General features: G+C 56.9%; 1 protein-coding gene across 1 annotated transcript; it reads right to left on the reverse strand.

Moving 5' to 3' along the window:
- Positions 1-527: 527 nt before the first annotated feature.
- Positions 528-13805, reverse strand: Ttc30 (tetratricopeptide repeat domain 30). The gene is made up of 14 exons (XM_037229043.1): positions 13713-13805; positions 13386-13451; positions 12719-12928; positions 12251-12376; positions 11539-11674; positions 10997-11161; positions 10292-10395; positions 9512-9676; positions 6598-6794; positions 5575-5785; positions 4506-4681; positions 2424-2519; positions 1813-1925; positions 528-1138 (listed from the first exon to the last, which is right to left on the reverse strand). The coding sequence occupies exons 1-14, from the start codon at positions 13764-13766 to the stop codon at positions 1008-1010; spliced, it is 1950 nt and encodes a 649-aa protein (XP_037084938.1). The 5' UTR covers positions 13767-13805; the 3' UTR covers positions 528-1007.
- Positions 13806-14009: the final 204 nt, after the last annotated feature.

A 14009-nucleotide genomic window follows, 5' to 3' on the forward strand; every position in this document is an offset into this window, starting at 1 on the left:
ATTGTGCAAACTATGTATGGGCAAGACAGCGAAGATTCCTTTGACGAGGCCTTGTGTGAGGCCGGTGGCCGGTGTGCCGGTCCACATCATCGACACTGCAGCTACGGCATCGCACGGCCTGCGTGCCCCTGACGTGCTCGCGGCGGGCGGATGCTGCGCTGTTGGTGTGATCGGTCCAGCCGGCGGCTAGCTGCCTCGTTACTGGTCTCAACGGCTACTGCGCGTCGAACAAGGGGTGGCGTACTCCCGCCATTTCTGACCGCCTCATGTGGTTGTGAGGTAGCTTTTGCTGATTGGTAGGCGCATATCTACTACTTTGGTAACAATTTTGAATGGTGCCCTGCCATTCAGACCAGCGGAGATCTGCGGAAATATACCACTTTACATTAGCGTGTGACATGAACACATTGCTGAACATGTTATCATGGTTGGTGCCTCGCAGCACATTGTCGTCCAGTGATTATAACCGAGAGAACACTGCGGGGGGGGGGGGGGACGCAACAAGAGGCCGCTCGCACCGCTCCATTAATTCAACGGATGAATTACGGACGGAACTACATCACTGGGATGTGCTGTCGCGCGGCTTGGCGCGCTTCCGCGGCGACCCATGATGAAGCGATCGACACTGTCATCCCACTTTGTTAGCAGGCTTGCGTCTTGTTGATTGTTCCGATCCAGGCCATACGGATCGGGACAATGTGCCATCGTATATATCTCATCATTCACGGGAATAAACATGTTAGCCACACTGCAGCGCGTTGTAACATCGGCTGCGGCGCCGACGGTACGCCGGCTGGGTCAGGCATGGCACGTGCAGGGGCCGCCGGAGCACGCGTGGACGGGACGGAACAGTGCGCGGCAGAACAACGGCAAACGCGGGCGGGCCAGCGGCCGCCGCGTCGCCACGAAGCAATACGCGAGAGTCGCCACGATCACATGGCGTGCGAGCTGCCCGCCGCGCGACTCGAGCGCCGGGTGACGCGTGCGGGGGTCGGCCGAGGGGCCGCCTAGCTCATCATGTACTCCATGTAGAGAGCGCGCAGGAGGCGGGCCTCGTAGGTGACCGTGTTCTTGCCCGGGTGCAGGTTGGTCTCGGCCAGCGGCGCCTCGATTGTCGTCTTGATGTTCTTGCCGAACGCTGCCGGCGACGGCGAGCCGTCAGTGCGGAACAGTGACGTCACGGGAGGAAGTGCGCGCAGCTGAGCTGAAGGACGCGCTTGGAGCAGACAGTCAGCGATGGTTTTAGGAGAAACGTTGTGCGTGTCAGCCTGAAACTATTCCCATGGAGCGAAGCTACAAATCGTGCGTTATTGTATTCCGTCGCACAAGCTACCGACCTAAAACAACCGACTGTAATTTGTCTTTCGATTGTCAAGTCGTTGATTAGTAAGACAGGTCGGCCAAACAATTGTTTTGTCTTTCAGCTCATCCACCGTACATTAAAAGCGCGGAAGTTTCTGCCATCGTTTTGTGAGACCAGACGCAGGTTAGGCGACCCAGCTAGCTACCACGGAGCAACCGACATCAGGGACTGCGGCCATATTTCAAAGCGCTGTCAGAAAATAGACAAATGAGTCAAACGTCAAGACTACGTCATTTCATAAATGACTACATGTTATCACGTTGAAATGAAAAGAAAAAAAGGTGCGTCACAAAACAATCACACAATTCACCCCCTTCACCCGCACTCTCTCCCCTCAACCAGTGCCCTTCGGATGGCTGTCGGCACAGCAGTGGAGGCCATGCCAGCGGACACCCCTGCCAGCGCTACCTGGCGAACTACCGCGAGAGTCGCGACGCGGCGAGCCCTACCTTCGCAGTTCTCGAGGAACTGGATGCACTCGTCCAGCGACTTGTCGTTGACGGTGATCATGTTCTTGGCGAGCATCTCAAACAGGCTGAGGAAGCACCGTTTGGCGTAGTACCTGGCGGCCGGCGGCAGACGGTGGTCCCGGTTACCACCGCCCGAGCGGCATGTGACGCTAACGGCGCTGCGGGCCGGCATCAGCGGCGCCCGCCTGCTTCGGCCACTTCGTCGCTTTGTTACGAATTGGTGGCAACCGCTGCCACCAGTTCGTAACGAACTTAGCAAGTAACAAACCAGTCGGTTACTGCCTGGTAACACATTACTAGAGCAACACAGCCAGGCAAAACGCCTGCATGGCCGCTCCAATGCTCTTCGGCAGGAATTCCCGGGACTAGCAGTGAAACACCTACCTAGAGAACAAATGCCCCAATTTATCATCATGGACGGGCAGCGGCTGCTTCGCGCCCCGTTTCCAAGCAGTTTGCACAGTGTACGACTACTGTCACCGCAGAAGGCGTCAGCAGCGCCCCCCCCCGCCCCCCCCCCCCGAGCGCGGTGACGACAGATGGCGAGCTCGACGTCATATGAGACCCATGCAACCGCTATCGCTGCTCACCACGTGTCAGTGCCCAGCTTCTTCTGGTACGGCTCCAGCGACTTGATGACCCGCGATATGCCAAACTCGTAGTTGCCCTTGCCGCAGTACAGGGTCCTACGGCGAAGACGAACGGGGTGTCAAACAACGGACGGCGGTCTGTTCCCCTCCGTCATACAGCAGACGGCGGTCCGTTCCCCTCCGTCATGTAACGGACGGCGGTCTACTCCCTTCGTCATACAACGGACGGCGGTCTACTCCCTTCGTCATACAACGGACGGCGGTCTGCTCCCCTCCACCATGCAATCCTACACGCCAGTAAGAAAAAGCACGTGAAGAAATAGTAGATTATTGTGGAGGCCACGAGTGCCACTAGCCTTTCAGGGGCGACCCTACCTCAACAGACCACCCGAGCAGTCTCGACAGGGCAGGGTGAACTCAGAGACATCAGACTACCCGGGCAGTCTCGGCGGAGCACGGCGTGCTCAGAGACATCAGACTACCCGGGCAGTCTCGGCGGAGCACGGCGTACTCAGAGACATCAGGCTACCCGGGCAGTCTCGGCGGAGCACGGCGTACTCAGAGACATCAGACTACCCGGGCAGTCTCAGCGGAGCAAGGCGTACTCAGAGACATCAGACTACCCGGGCAGTCTCGGCGGAGCACGGCATACTCAGAGACATCAGACTACCCGGGCAGTCTCGGCGGAGCACGGCATACTCAGAGACATCAGACTACCCGGGCAATCTCGGCGGAGCAAGGCGTACTCAGAGACATCAGACTACCCGGACAGTCTCGGCGGAGCACGGCATACTCAGACATCAGACTACCCGGGCAGTCTCGGCGGAGCACGGCATACTCAGAGACATCAGACTACCCGGGCAGTCTCGGCGGAGCACGGCATACTCAGAGACATCAGACTACCCGGGCAGTCTCGGCGGAGCACGGCGTGCTCAGAGACATCAGACTACCCGGGCAGTCTCGGCGGAGCACGGCATACTCAGAGACATCAGACTACCCGGGCAGTCTCGGCGGAGCACGGCGTGCTCAGAGACATCAGACTACCCGGGCAGTCTCGGCGGAGCACGGCGTACTCAGAGACATTAGACTACCCGGGCAGTCTCGGCGGAGCACGGCATACTCAGAGACATCAGACTACCCGGGCAGTCTCGGCGGAGCACGGCATACTCAGAGACATCAGACTACCCGGGCAGTCTCGGCGGAGCACGGCGTACTCAGAGACAGCGCCACCAGCGGCCGGTGCAGTGCATTGATCCACGCAGCTTTGCTCGCCATCGTCTGCCCACCGCATGCCTCCGCCACGTAAAGACGGGCTTTGGAAGCACCATGGGAGACGCAGTCGTAGTGTTAACCGAGATAGAGCGACTGCACGCAATGTAGAATGACATGTGAATTTTGATTAAGACTTGTTTGTTTTCAGCAGCGTTCTCCACCCTTTGTTATATGTCATTACACAGACATATAAGACGTGTACCAGTCTCCGTGCAGCGAGCCTTCGCGCCACACCGTCCCGTCGTTCCCCGCTGTCACGGCCGGGACTGCCTCTCCGCCGCCCCCGTGTCGTTCCCCGCTGTCACGGCCGGGACTGTCTCTCCGCCGCCCCCGTGTCGTTCCCCGCTGTCACGGCCGGGACTGTCTCTCCGTCGCCCCCGTGTCGTTCCCCGCTGTCAAGGCCGGGACTGTCTCTCCGCCGCCCCCGTGTCGTTCCCCGCTGTCACGGCCGGGACTGTCTCTCCGTCGCCCCCGTGTCGTTCCCCGCTGTCACGGCCGGGACTGTCTCTCCGCCGCCCCCGTGTCGTTCCCCGCTGTCACGGCCGGGACTGTCTCTCCGCCACCCCCGTGTCGTTCCCCGCTGTCACGGCCAGAACTGTCTCTCCGCCACCCCCGTGTCGTTTCCCGCTGTCACGGCCGGGACTGTCTCTCCGCCGCCCCTGTGTTGTCCCCCGCTGTCACGGCCGGGACTGTCTCTCCGCCACCCCCGTGTCGTTCCCCGCTGTCACGGCCGGGACTGTCTCTCTGCCGCCCCCGTGTCGTTCCCCGCTGTCACGGCCGGGACTGTCTCTCCGCCGGCCGCCATCTCACCCAATGACCAGGTTGACGATGCACAAGTGGAAGATTTTCTTCTCTGGGTCCTCGAAGGCGATAGACTCCTCCTCCTTCTCGATCTTGCGCATCAGCTCCTCCGCTTCTTCGTTTTGCGACGTCATGATGTAGGAGACGCAGAGATTGGCCAGCACGATCGCCGACACGTCCAGAATCTGCCAGCACGCGAGGGCGGACACCGCGTCAAGCCGCGTGCAGTTGCAAACAAACCGCCGTCGGCACTCCTAATTCAGATAACTGCCTCAGCTCAGCAACGACCGCTTTCTGACCTGAAAGGAGCCGCCAGGTATTTTCAAGACAGTGTAACGATCCATCATTAATGCATCCCACTTTGCGACAAAGGACGACCAGAACGGATTAGTTACGGACGTTGGAGAAATCCTCACATGTTGGAAGGCTGAGCAAACATGGAGAATGTCACACGACAGATAAGATAATGAAAACGCGCGGCCGAAATAAGCGGTATCATGATGAACTTCAGACCGTTCATTGTAGCAGTTAAAGCCGTAGCATTGCCGTTCTAGAAGTACCTACGGTCGGGGCGTTTAAGGCATTTAAAAATAACGGCATTATAACTTATGAGTTATCATCTTGAAAACATCTGGCCTTCAATAAACCAGGACGCAGTGGTTAAACACCCATGGCAAGCAATCATTACAACGCATTTCAAACTTTCTACCTTCATAATCCCTCCCAATGATTGTCTGATATCGCTGTTTAGCCAGTGCATCATGATGCATCTGATTCGCATTGCATCACGATGCGTGCAAGTTCGGTAATTTTCGGCATAACAACCCATAATGCCGGAAAACCGGGGGCTTATAAACCAGGGGCTTGGCCAGGGGCGGTCTCTCTTGCTGATATTTAAACAAAGCTTACAAACGCTGAAACCCCCTTACACAGGCCAGAAAACAACTTAATTCAATTAATTAACACCATAGACCACGAAAGGCCAAGCAGCCGTTGACGACGTGCAGATGGATATCAGACGAAGCGATAAAAGCACTCAGACAAAAGCCAGCTGAACTACAACAGGCGGACCACTTACATTATCATAGTGTTTTTTGACGATCGGCTCGTAGAAACCGGTGGCCTCCTTGAACTTGTTCTCCTGCATGAATAGCACGTGCGCCACGTTCAATTTCCAGACGTCGGAGTCGGAGCAAAACTCCACGGACTTGCGGAAGATCTTCTCCACCTGCGGATAGTTCTCCAGGTCCCAGTAGATCTTGGCTTGCGCCATCAGGACCGGAATGTACCTGCCGGTATCACAAATGGTCAGATCGTCAACGGGTCGTCCGAGACAAGGTAAATGCGTACCATTTGATCCAAACTGTACATATTTGGTTATTTCAGCTAGTTAATTTAGCCACTGATTTCGTACGTAATTAAGTTAATTAATTTATTGTCTGAAGCGAGATGACAGCTAAGTAGAGAAAACCGAAAACAAAAGTAGCACAAGGCGTAGATCAGTCCAAAGCCGCCATGTCTCATGTTTCATTTCGTTTGGCGTGACAGTGTGGACTGGTGGACGGACAGCTGCATGAACCCGTGCGACATCAGACGCCTGTGGACGGACCGCACCACGACTGTCCCCCCCCCCCCCCCCCCCCCACGGGCCCGGGGACGACGGCGTCCCACCCACCAGGCGGCCGAGCCACACTGCGATCGTTCACCACCCCGTCCCGGGCACGGCGGCGCCCCACCCACTGGGCGGTGTGCCACGCTCGACGACACTCGACCCCACCGAAACACGGGAGGCCAGCAACCCACAGCCACGCCGGCGTCCACGAGTCGGTCCTGTCAGCACACAGTACCGCTCAGTCCGCAGCAGGTGCGGCCGAGGGAGTCCAGTCAGCACACATAACTGCTCAGTCCACAGCAGGTGCGGCCGAGAGAGTCCAGTCAGCACACAGAACCGCTCAGTCCGCAGCAGGTGCGGCCGAGGGGGTCCAGTCAGCACACAGAACCGCTCAGTCCACGGCAGGTGCGGCCGGGGGGTCTGGACGGCACGCACACCACTGCGCGGCCCGCCACGTCAACAGTCGCCAGCGAGTCGCCAGCTGCCCACCTCTCCAGAGCCTCCTCGTACTCGTTGAGCGCGCGCTTGATGGCCGTCTCGTCCTGCTTGGAGCGCGCATCCTGCACCTGTTTGGTGAGCTTGCGTAGCTGCTCCGTGTGCTTGGTGCTGATCTCGTCGAACTTGCGGTACGCGTCCTCGATTGACGTCTGCTCGGTGATGATTGCGTCCAGGAAGTCGTACAGGTACTGCGGCACAGCGTGCCGGTCGTCAGGCGGACGTGAGTTAGCGGGAGGGGAACAGCGGGAGCTCCTGCATCAGAGGAAGCGGAGCAGCACGAGCGTAGCCGCACCGGACGCGCGTCAGAGGGAACGGAGCAGCGGGAGCGTCGCCGCACGGGACGCGCCGTCAGAGGAAGCGTCGTCGCACGGCACACGCCGTCAGAGGGAGCGAGAGCGAGAGCGAGAGAGAGAGAGAGAGAGAGAGAGAGAGAGAGAGAGAGAGAGAGAGAGATAGAGAGAGAAGAGAGAGAGAGAGAGAGAGAGAGAGAGAGAGAGGAGAGGAGAGAGAGAGAGAGAGAGAGAGAGAGAGAGAGAGAGAGAAGAGAGAGAGAGCAGAGAGAGAGAGAAATAGGAGAGAGAGGAGAGAGAGATAGAGAGAGAAGAGAGAGAGAGAGAGAGAGAGGAGGAGAAGAGCAGAGAGAGAGAGGAAGAGAGAGAGAGAGGAATAGAGAGAGAGAAGAGGAGAGAGCGAGAAGAGAGAGAGAGAGAGAGAGAGAGAGAGAGGAGAGGAAGAGAGAGAGAGAGAGAGAGAGAGAGAGAGAGAGATGAGTCTAAGAGAGATCGATCGAGAAGAGAGACGAGGAGGGAGAGAGAGAGAAGAGAGACGAGCTGAGAGAGAGAGGTGAGCAGAGCGAGAGAGTGAGATAGAGAGAGAGAGAGAGAGAGAGAGAGAGGAGAGAGAGAGAGGAGAGAGAGAGAGAGAAGAGAGAGAGAGAGAGAGAGAGAGAGAGAGAGAGAGAGAGAGAGAGAGGGAGAGAGAGAGAAGAGAGAGAGAGAGAAGAGGAGAGAGAGAGAGAGAGAGAGAGAGAGAGAGAGAGAGAGAGAGAGAGAGAGAGAGAGAGAGAGAGAGAGAGAGAGAGAGAGAGAGAGAGAGAGAGAGAGAGAGAGAGGAGAGAGAGAGAGAGAGAGAGAGAGAGAGAGAGAGAGAGAGAGGAGAGAGAGAGAGAGAGAGAGAGAGAGAGAGCGTCGCCGCACGGGACACGCGTCAGAGGGAGCGGAGAAGCGGGAGCACCGCCGCGCCGGGCGCGCGTCACATGGAGCAGCACGGTACAATCAATGGCTTGCGGGGCAGCACAGGTTCGCGGCTCTCACACGGAGCAGTGCATTGTAATGGTCCCTGTATGGCACGGCACAGCATAGCCGCCGCCAGACGGGGCGACACAGTGATAAAGCTGGAGCTTCAACTTTCCGGTCCGAATTGAACTGTACGTGCGCCGGCGTAACGGAATTAAGCGTGTTCATTGCCGACTTCAAAGTCAGCTTCTTTAGTATGACGGAGGGCTGGTTGGAGGCTTTGAATATGTGCAGCAGCGTAATTAAAACCCATGCTATCATAATGGCAAAACTTTCTAGATTGGAAGCCTTTCGGCCTTGGACCTTCCTCAAGTCTTGAGGAAGGCCCCAGATCGACAGCTCATCCCCAATATCGATTTTTGGACTAGTTTGGGAGTAAATGCTCCAATTACGCGGCTATCACTTTCCTCAATTCATCTTCCAAAGACCAGATGCTCCCTTTCGCGCAACTTTTGCACTGGTGTCAAGCTTGCTCTCAGTTAGGAAAACACGTAGTTTCCTCAACAACATGCCTCGACCCGCATGGAGGCTTACAACAAACCCTTTTTCGATAGGAATGCGTCACTCAAAACATTGCAATCCAGCGCATTCCCGGCTACCTAGACTTCTTGATACTATCTCCGTCGGCAGCGCCAAAGCCATGCCGCCACCGATGCGGTAAAGTTGTTGGGCCGCTCCAACTTCCCCATCGGTTCATTGTCCTGTGATTGGCTGCCAGCCATCACAAGCATTCTTCTGCACGTATTGCCTACTCAAGCCAACCAAGATGATAGTCTATGAGTCATTTGAAGAATAAGGTGAGATATTCTGATTCCAAAGTGAAGATTTTCAACTCAAACACATTCCACAACGACATGACTATAACGCTGCCATAATGAAAGCGTCCCTAATAACGCGTGTTTTCCCTCACACGACCCATGCCAAAAGCCAAACTTCTGCCAGAATGATTACAGCGTAGGGAAAAGTTCTGGCATTAAGAAGACAGGGAAGGATTCAATGCAGTGCGTTGGGACGTGCTACGCACTAGAATAATGAAGAACAGGAATGGATCCCTTAATCGTTACTAGTTTGCATTGCATCGTGTCGCCTGTGCATATGTATGTCAGCGAAAAGACATGATCCGCGACCACGCTGGGTGAGCTCTGGTGGAGGCGAAGACAAGTGAACCGAGGTGAGGTGGGGTGAGGTGACGTGAGGTGATGTCATATAAGATAAGATGAGATGAGATGAGTTGAGGTAAGGTAAGGTACGGTAGGGTGAGATGAGGTAGGGTGAAATGAAGTGAGGTGAGGTGAGGTAAGGTGAGGTGAGGTGAGGTGAAGTAAGGCTGGGGTGAGGTAAGGTGAGGTGAGGTGAGGTGAGACCGGTCAAGATGAGGCACGAGACAGTGCGGCGGCGCGCCGCCTCGCACACGGCCTTGGATGACAAACAGGAGGTGAAGCGGACAGCCGGAGCGAGCCGTCAGATGTGCGTGGGGCGTGAGCAGGCCGCAGTGGAATTGAAGCTCGCGCGCGGCACGGCGGCGAGGATCACCCGGCGCGCGTCCGCGATGTCGCGATGTGTGAGATGAGGGGCGGGGAAGGTGTCCATGCCAGGGCGTTAGCACGTACGGGCGTCAGGTAGCGATAGGTGAGGTCAGCATTCTCCGCCAGCACGTCGGCAGCCAGGTCGTAGTACTCGTACTTGCAGTAGAGCAGCAGCAGGTTGCCGAAAGTCTCCGGAGGGAACGGGTTCTGCATCAGCAGGTACTGCAGCTTCTGGAAGCCGTCGGACGCCTGCCGCACACGGGCCGGGAAGACGTCACATGGACGGCAGGAGGCTGATCGCATCGAACGCTCTCTCGCCAGCTGCCCTACGGTAACACATTCAAAAGAAGTGACTTGGAAAACAGGAATCTTACGGCATCTTAATGAGCCAACTGCCTAATTGTGTTCCGATTGTGCAGTGGCCAAGCTGCGTGTGGGAAACCAGAGGTACGGAGTTCGCTTCCCCGCGGTGCTGACCTTCCTGCCAGAGTGGGAGGCAGGCGCCGTCATCCATGCGTGCAGCATGCAGATTTGCCCCCCTAAACCGACATGCTGCTTGGAGAAAGCTGACTGACAAAACTCTCAGGGAACGATACTCCATACCAGTAGGTAGCAAGGTGTGTGCAGCCGCACTCTCCCCCGACACACCGATATCGCAACAAAATCAGCACAAATCCTGCTTCGCCTGCTTCCACGTCAATGCGTTCCGAGACAGACTTAAGGAGATGTCATGCAGCTGACACCAGATCCCACGCCGGTAGGGCTGACACCCGGGGCAAGCTCTGCTCAGCCCCCCCCCCCCCCCCCCACGGGGCGGCGGGGTCGGCGCGTCGCCGTCCTTTACGCCGCCACCGTCCACTGCACCTTGGCCTCCATGTTCATCACGGCCTGGTTGTGGAGCGTGACAGCGTCCAACTCCTCCTCCAGCCGCGGCGGCATGTCCGTCAGCGCCTCCCGCGCCGCGTCATCTGACGTCACAACACACACCACAGTCAGAAAGTTCCTCCTTCAGCCGCGGCGGCATGTCCGTCAGCGCCTCCCGTGCCGCGTCATCTGACGTTACAACACACACCACAGTCAGAAAGTTCCTCCTTCAGCCGCGGCGGCATGTCCGTCAGCGCCTCCCGCGCCGCGTCATCTGACATCACGACATACAGCAGTCAGACAGCTCCTCCTATAGCCGCAGCGGCATGACCGTCAGCGCCTCCCGCGCCACGTCATCTGACGTCACGATACCCAGCACAGTAGGGTAAACGCATGCACATGTGGACGTGGACATGTAATATGCATCCATCATGTCACAGCCACCTAACTTTTGACACGTGCTGCCGCCTGAGACACTGACATCTGACCTCGTCCGGCAGTCCGATGGACAAACAAACATACTGATGTCCAATGGGGAATAGCACTCAATGCACTCTTTCACCAGGTGGGCAGACATCCGGGAGCGACCATGTTAACGTGCATGTCAACTCTGCCCCAACATCGAGCCCACGCACCGCGCACCCGACCCCGCTCCGCGCCCCAAAGGCTTAACCACCGTGGCGGGCGCCGCCGCACCCCACGTACAGTTCTTCAGCTGGTACTCGACGGCCGCCTTGAGATTGAAGGCCTCGACCAGGGCCGTCTCATGCAGAGTGAGTGTATTGCCGACGCTGCGCACCTCGAGGCCTTCGGTGGTCATGCCGACGCTAAGCTCCGGGTACTGCTGGATGCCCTGCTGGATGATGTCGGCTGCCGGCCGGTGCCGCGTCGTCAGGCAGGCGTGGGGGCGGCACAAAGGCGGCCAAAGGGTGTGAACGGTGCGCACACCGTATCGTCCGCTGGTACGGACGCGCGGCAGCTGCTCCCGCAGAGGAGAATTGGCGCCCTCCCATCAACGTGACAAGTTGTATTTGCGGAGCATGGGGTTAGACAACGAAATGGCCAGAGTAAACAACAGCTCTGGTCATTCAACACACACCTCTTACACGTTTGGTGAAACTAAGTATCATCAGCTTGCTAGTCTGAGCTGTAGCCCTCAGACAAAATTGCTGCCAGTCCATCCGACTCTGAAGAGAGTCTAGAGATCCGCTAGTCCTCGACCGTCCGCTGACGGCCGGGACTCTCACCAATGGCCTTCAGAGCTGGCGCGTAATGTTTGAGCTTGTAGTGGCAGAGGGCGATGTTGTAGGAGAGATGCGGCATGTAGCCCACCACTTGCTGCGCGTGCGTGAACTTGGTGGCCGCCTCGTCATACCGCTCATCCTGCGGCACGGAGCGACACAGGTGAACGGCTGAGGCTAAGCTCACCCGAGGCACTCTGCGGCAACTCCCAGCTGATTGGAGAGCTGCTTCAGCATCGCTGCCGACGATGAGACAGCACGCGTGAGATCCCGTCCATTGACGGCACTCCATAGTGACGTCGAAATGACAGGAGTGCTGTTCTTGGCGCTGCAAGGCACAGTCGTCGTCGCTTTTTATGCTGGCAGAAGGGCCCGGCCATTGCGATGATACTATTTAAATATCACGGGGTATCATCTCCTCAGGAGCCTGCACATGGTGATATGATGATGATATCATGGTGAAATGATACAATCTGAACACCACGGGGTGATAGGGGCATGCTTCATGTGCCACTCCCTCCTGCCGACCAGCTTCTCAGGAGCCTGCACCTCAGGCTCACTGAGCGGGGGCTCAACACTCCCTCCTGCCGACCAGCTCCTCAGGAACCTGCGCCTCAGGTTCACTGAGCGGGAGCTCAGCAAATGCCTCGCCACCAATAGAGCTTAGAAGAGCTCGGGAAGCGCCAGTCCACGACAGGGTAGTCTGTCGGCGCTGCACCTTGAAGAGCAGGCAGGCCTGGTTGATGGCCGTATCCGGGTCGTCCGAGGGGCACTGCTCCACCATGCTCTTGGCGCCGGCCAGGTCCTCCTGGCCGTACTTGATCGCCGCCTGCAGCTTCGTCACCTGGCGTCGGGGGTGTGGACCTCAGCTGCGCTCTCACAGCGGCGCGCCGGTGACACGCGCGCTCAATGTGACGGGGATAGAGGCCAGGGTCCCCAGATCAGCCCTCCCATCACTGAACATCACCGGAGCGACATGGCAGATATTCCAGGAAAAGCACTTAACGAAAAACACAGGCTGAACATAACATATCGCAGTCGCGATGTTAGCGGCTGCCCATGTCCTCACGGCTTACGATGCAGGGCCATGGTACGACCCCCTGGGCTGTAGCGGCCAGGTTACCCGCCATGATGCAAATCGCTCCTGAGTTGGTGATAGTCCATCAGCCGGCCGGCCGGGTCTCACCTTGCTGGCGTAGTCTGGGTTGTCAATTTGACTTGTCTCCTTCATGGCCTCCTCGTAGCGGCAGGCTTGGTAGAGCGCCTGCGAGTAGTAGAGCCGATAGTCCTCGTACTCGGGGAACAGTTGCACCAGCCGGCCGTAGTACTCGGACGCTTGGTCAAACTCTTGCTGGTAGAAGTGGCAGTAGCCGAGCAGCGACAGCGCCGCCCGAGACTAGAACAGCACACACGGCACGGTCACGCTCCGACCGCCCAGGGCCGGGCCCAGCACCATTACATCCAGAGAGGTCACCGGCTATTCCCGTGTGGGCAGAAGATGGGGAGGTGTCGGGTACTAGATGCCCGATGGAACAGAGGGGAACAATGCTTGGCCGGAGCCAGATGCACTTAAAATTTCGGGTCTGCCGCAGGAGAAGGTTTCGGGTGACATGAAGAATAAGTTCAGCGTGTCTTTTCATGCACAACTCACACATTCCATGTTAATTTCGCGCAGTTCGCGTAGGTAAGGCGGGGCCGATAGGGCTGGGAGAGGGAAGCTCTTCAACAGACCCCTTCCACCCTGTGACGAAGGCCGCGATGAGACGTTGGCTGCCAAACCTGTCCATATGTCTAGCCGATCCCCCCCCCGGCGTCAGCAGACTACCGAAGAGAAATGAGTCAATTCCTCTTACCGTGGGGTATGTATCCAATATGGCATTCAAAATTTGCACTGCTTCCTTGTATAGACCTTCCCGTATCTGAAAATTGTGGACTTTCATTAATGGATGGATATGTTTACACATCATTGACTACGTCAAGATAATACATACGTTATCGCTTCGTTGACGCAAACCACCAGCGGTGCAAGGAATCCCATAAACTGAAGCCTGTAGCAACGAGTGGATGAAATGTCTCGACAGGTCCGGCTAAAACCATAACACAGGACACAAAACAACGGCTGCACGGACAATTGCTTATCTCCCCAAAACAGCAAGATGATCACCTAAGGCGCGTCTTACCTTTTGATAGATGGTCATAGTGTACTGACCGTCGCGGATGTTCATGAAATTCATTTTGAAATTATAGGTCGGCTGAGTTCGACCAGAATTCGCCTATTTTGCCCTAAGATATGAAAAGCGTTGCGAGAGAATGAAGTAGGTATCTTGATAACGATACGATGGCTCGATATCCTAAGGACACCTGATAAAATACAATTGTTCCTTAAATGCAACTGGGCATATACAGAAACAGCAACGACAACACACATCACACGCAGCTAACAACAAACGGAATTAGCAGAAGATTGCGGAGGCATG

Source organism: Pollicipes pollicipes, unplaced genomic scaffold, assembly GCF_011947565.3.
Source record: "Pollicipes pollicipes isolate AB1234 unplaced genomic scaffold, Ppol_2.1 Scaffold_2555;HRSCAF=2994_pilon_pilon_pilon, whole genome shotgun sequence".
In the NCBI taxonomy this organism is placed as follows: Eukaryota; Metazoa; Arthropoda; class Thecostraca; order Pollicipedomorpha; family Pollicipedidae; genus Pollicipes; species Pollicipes pollicipes.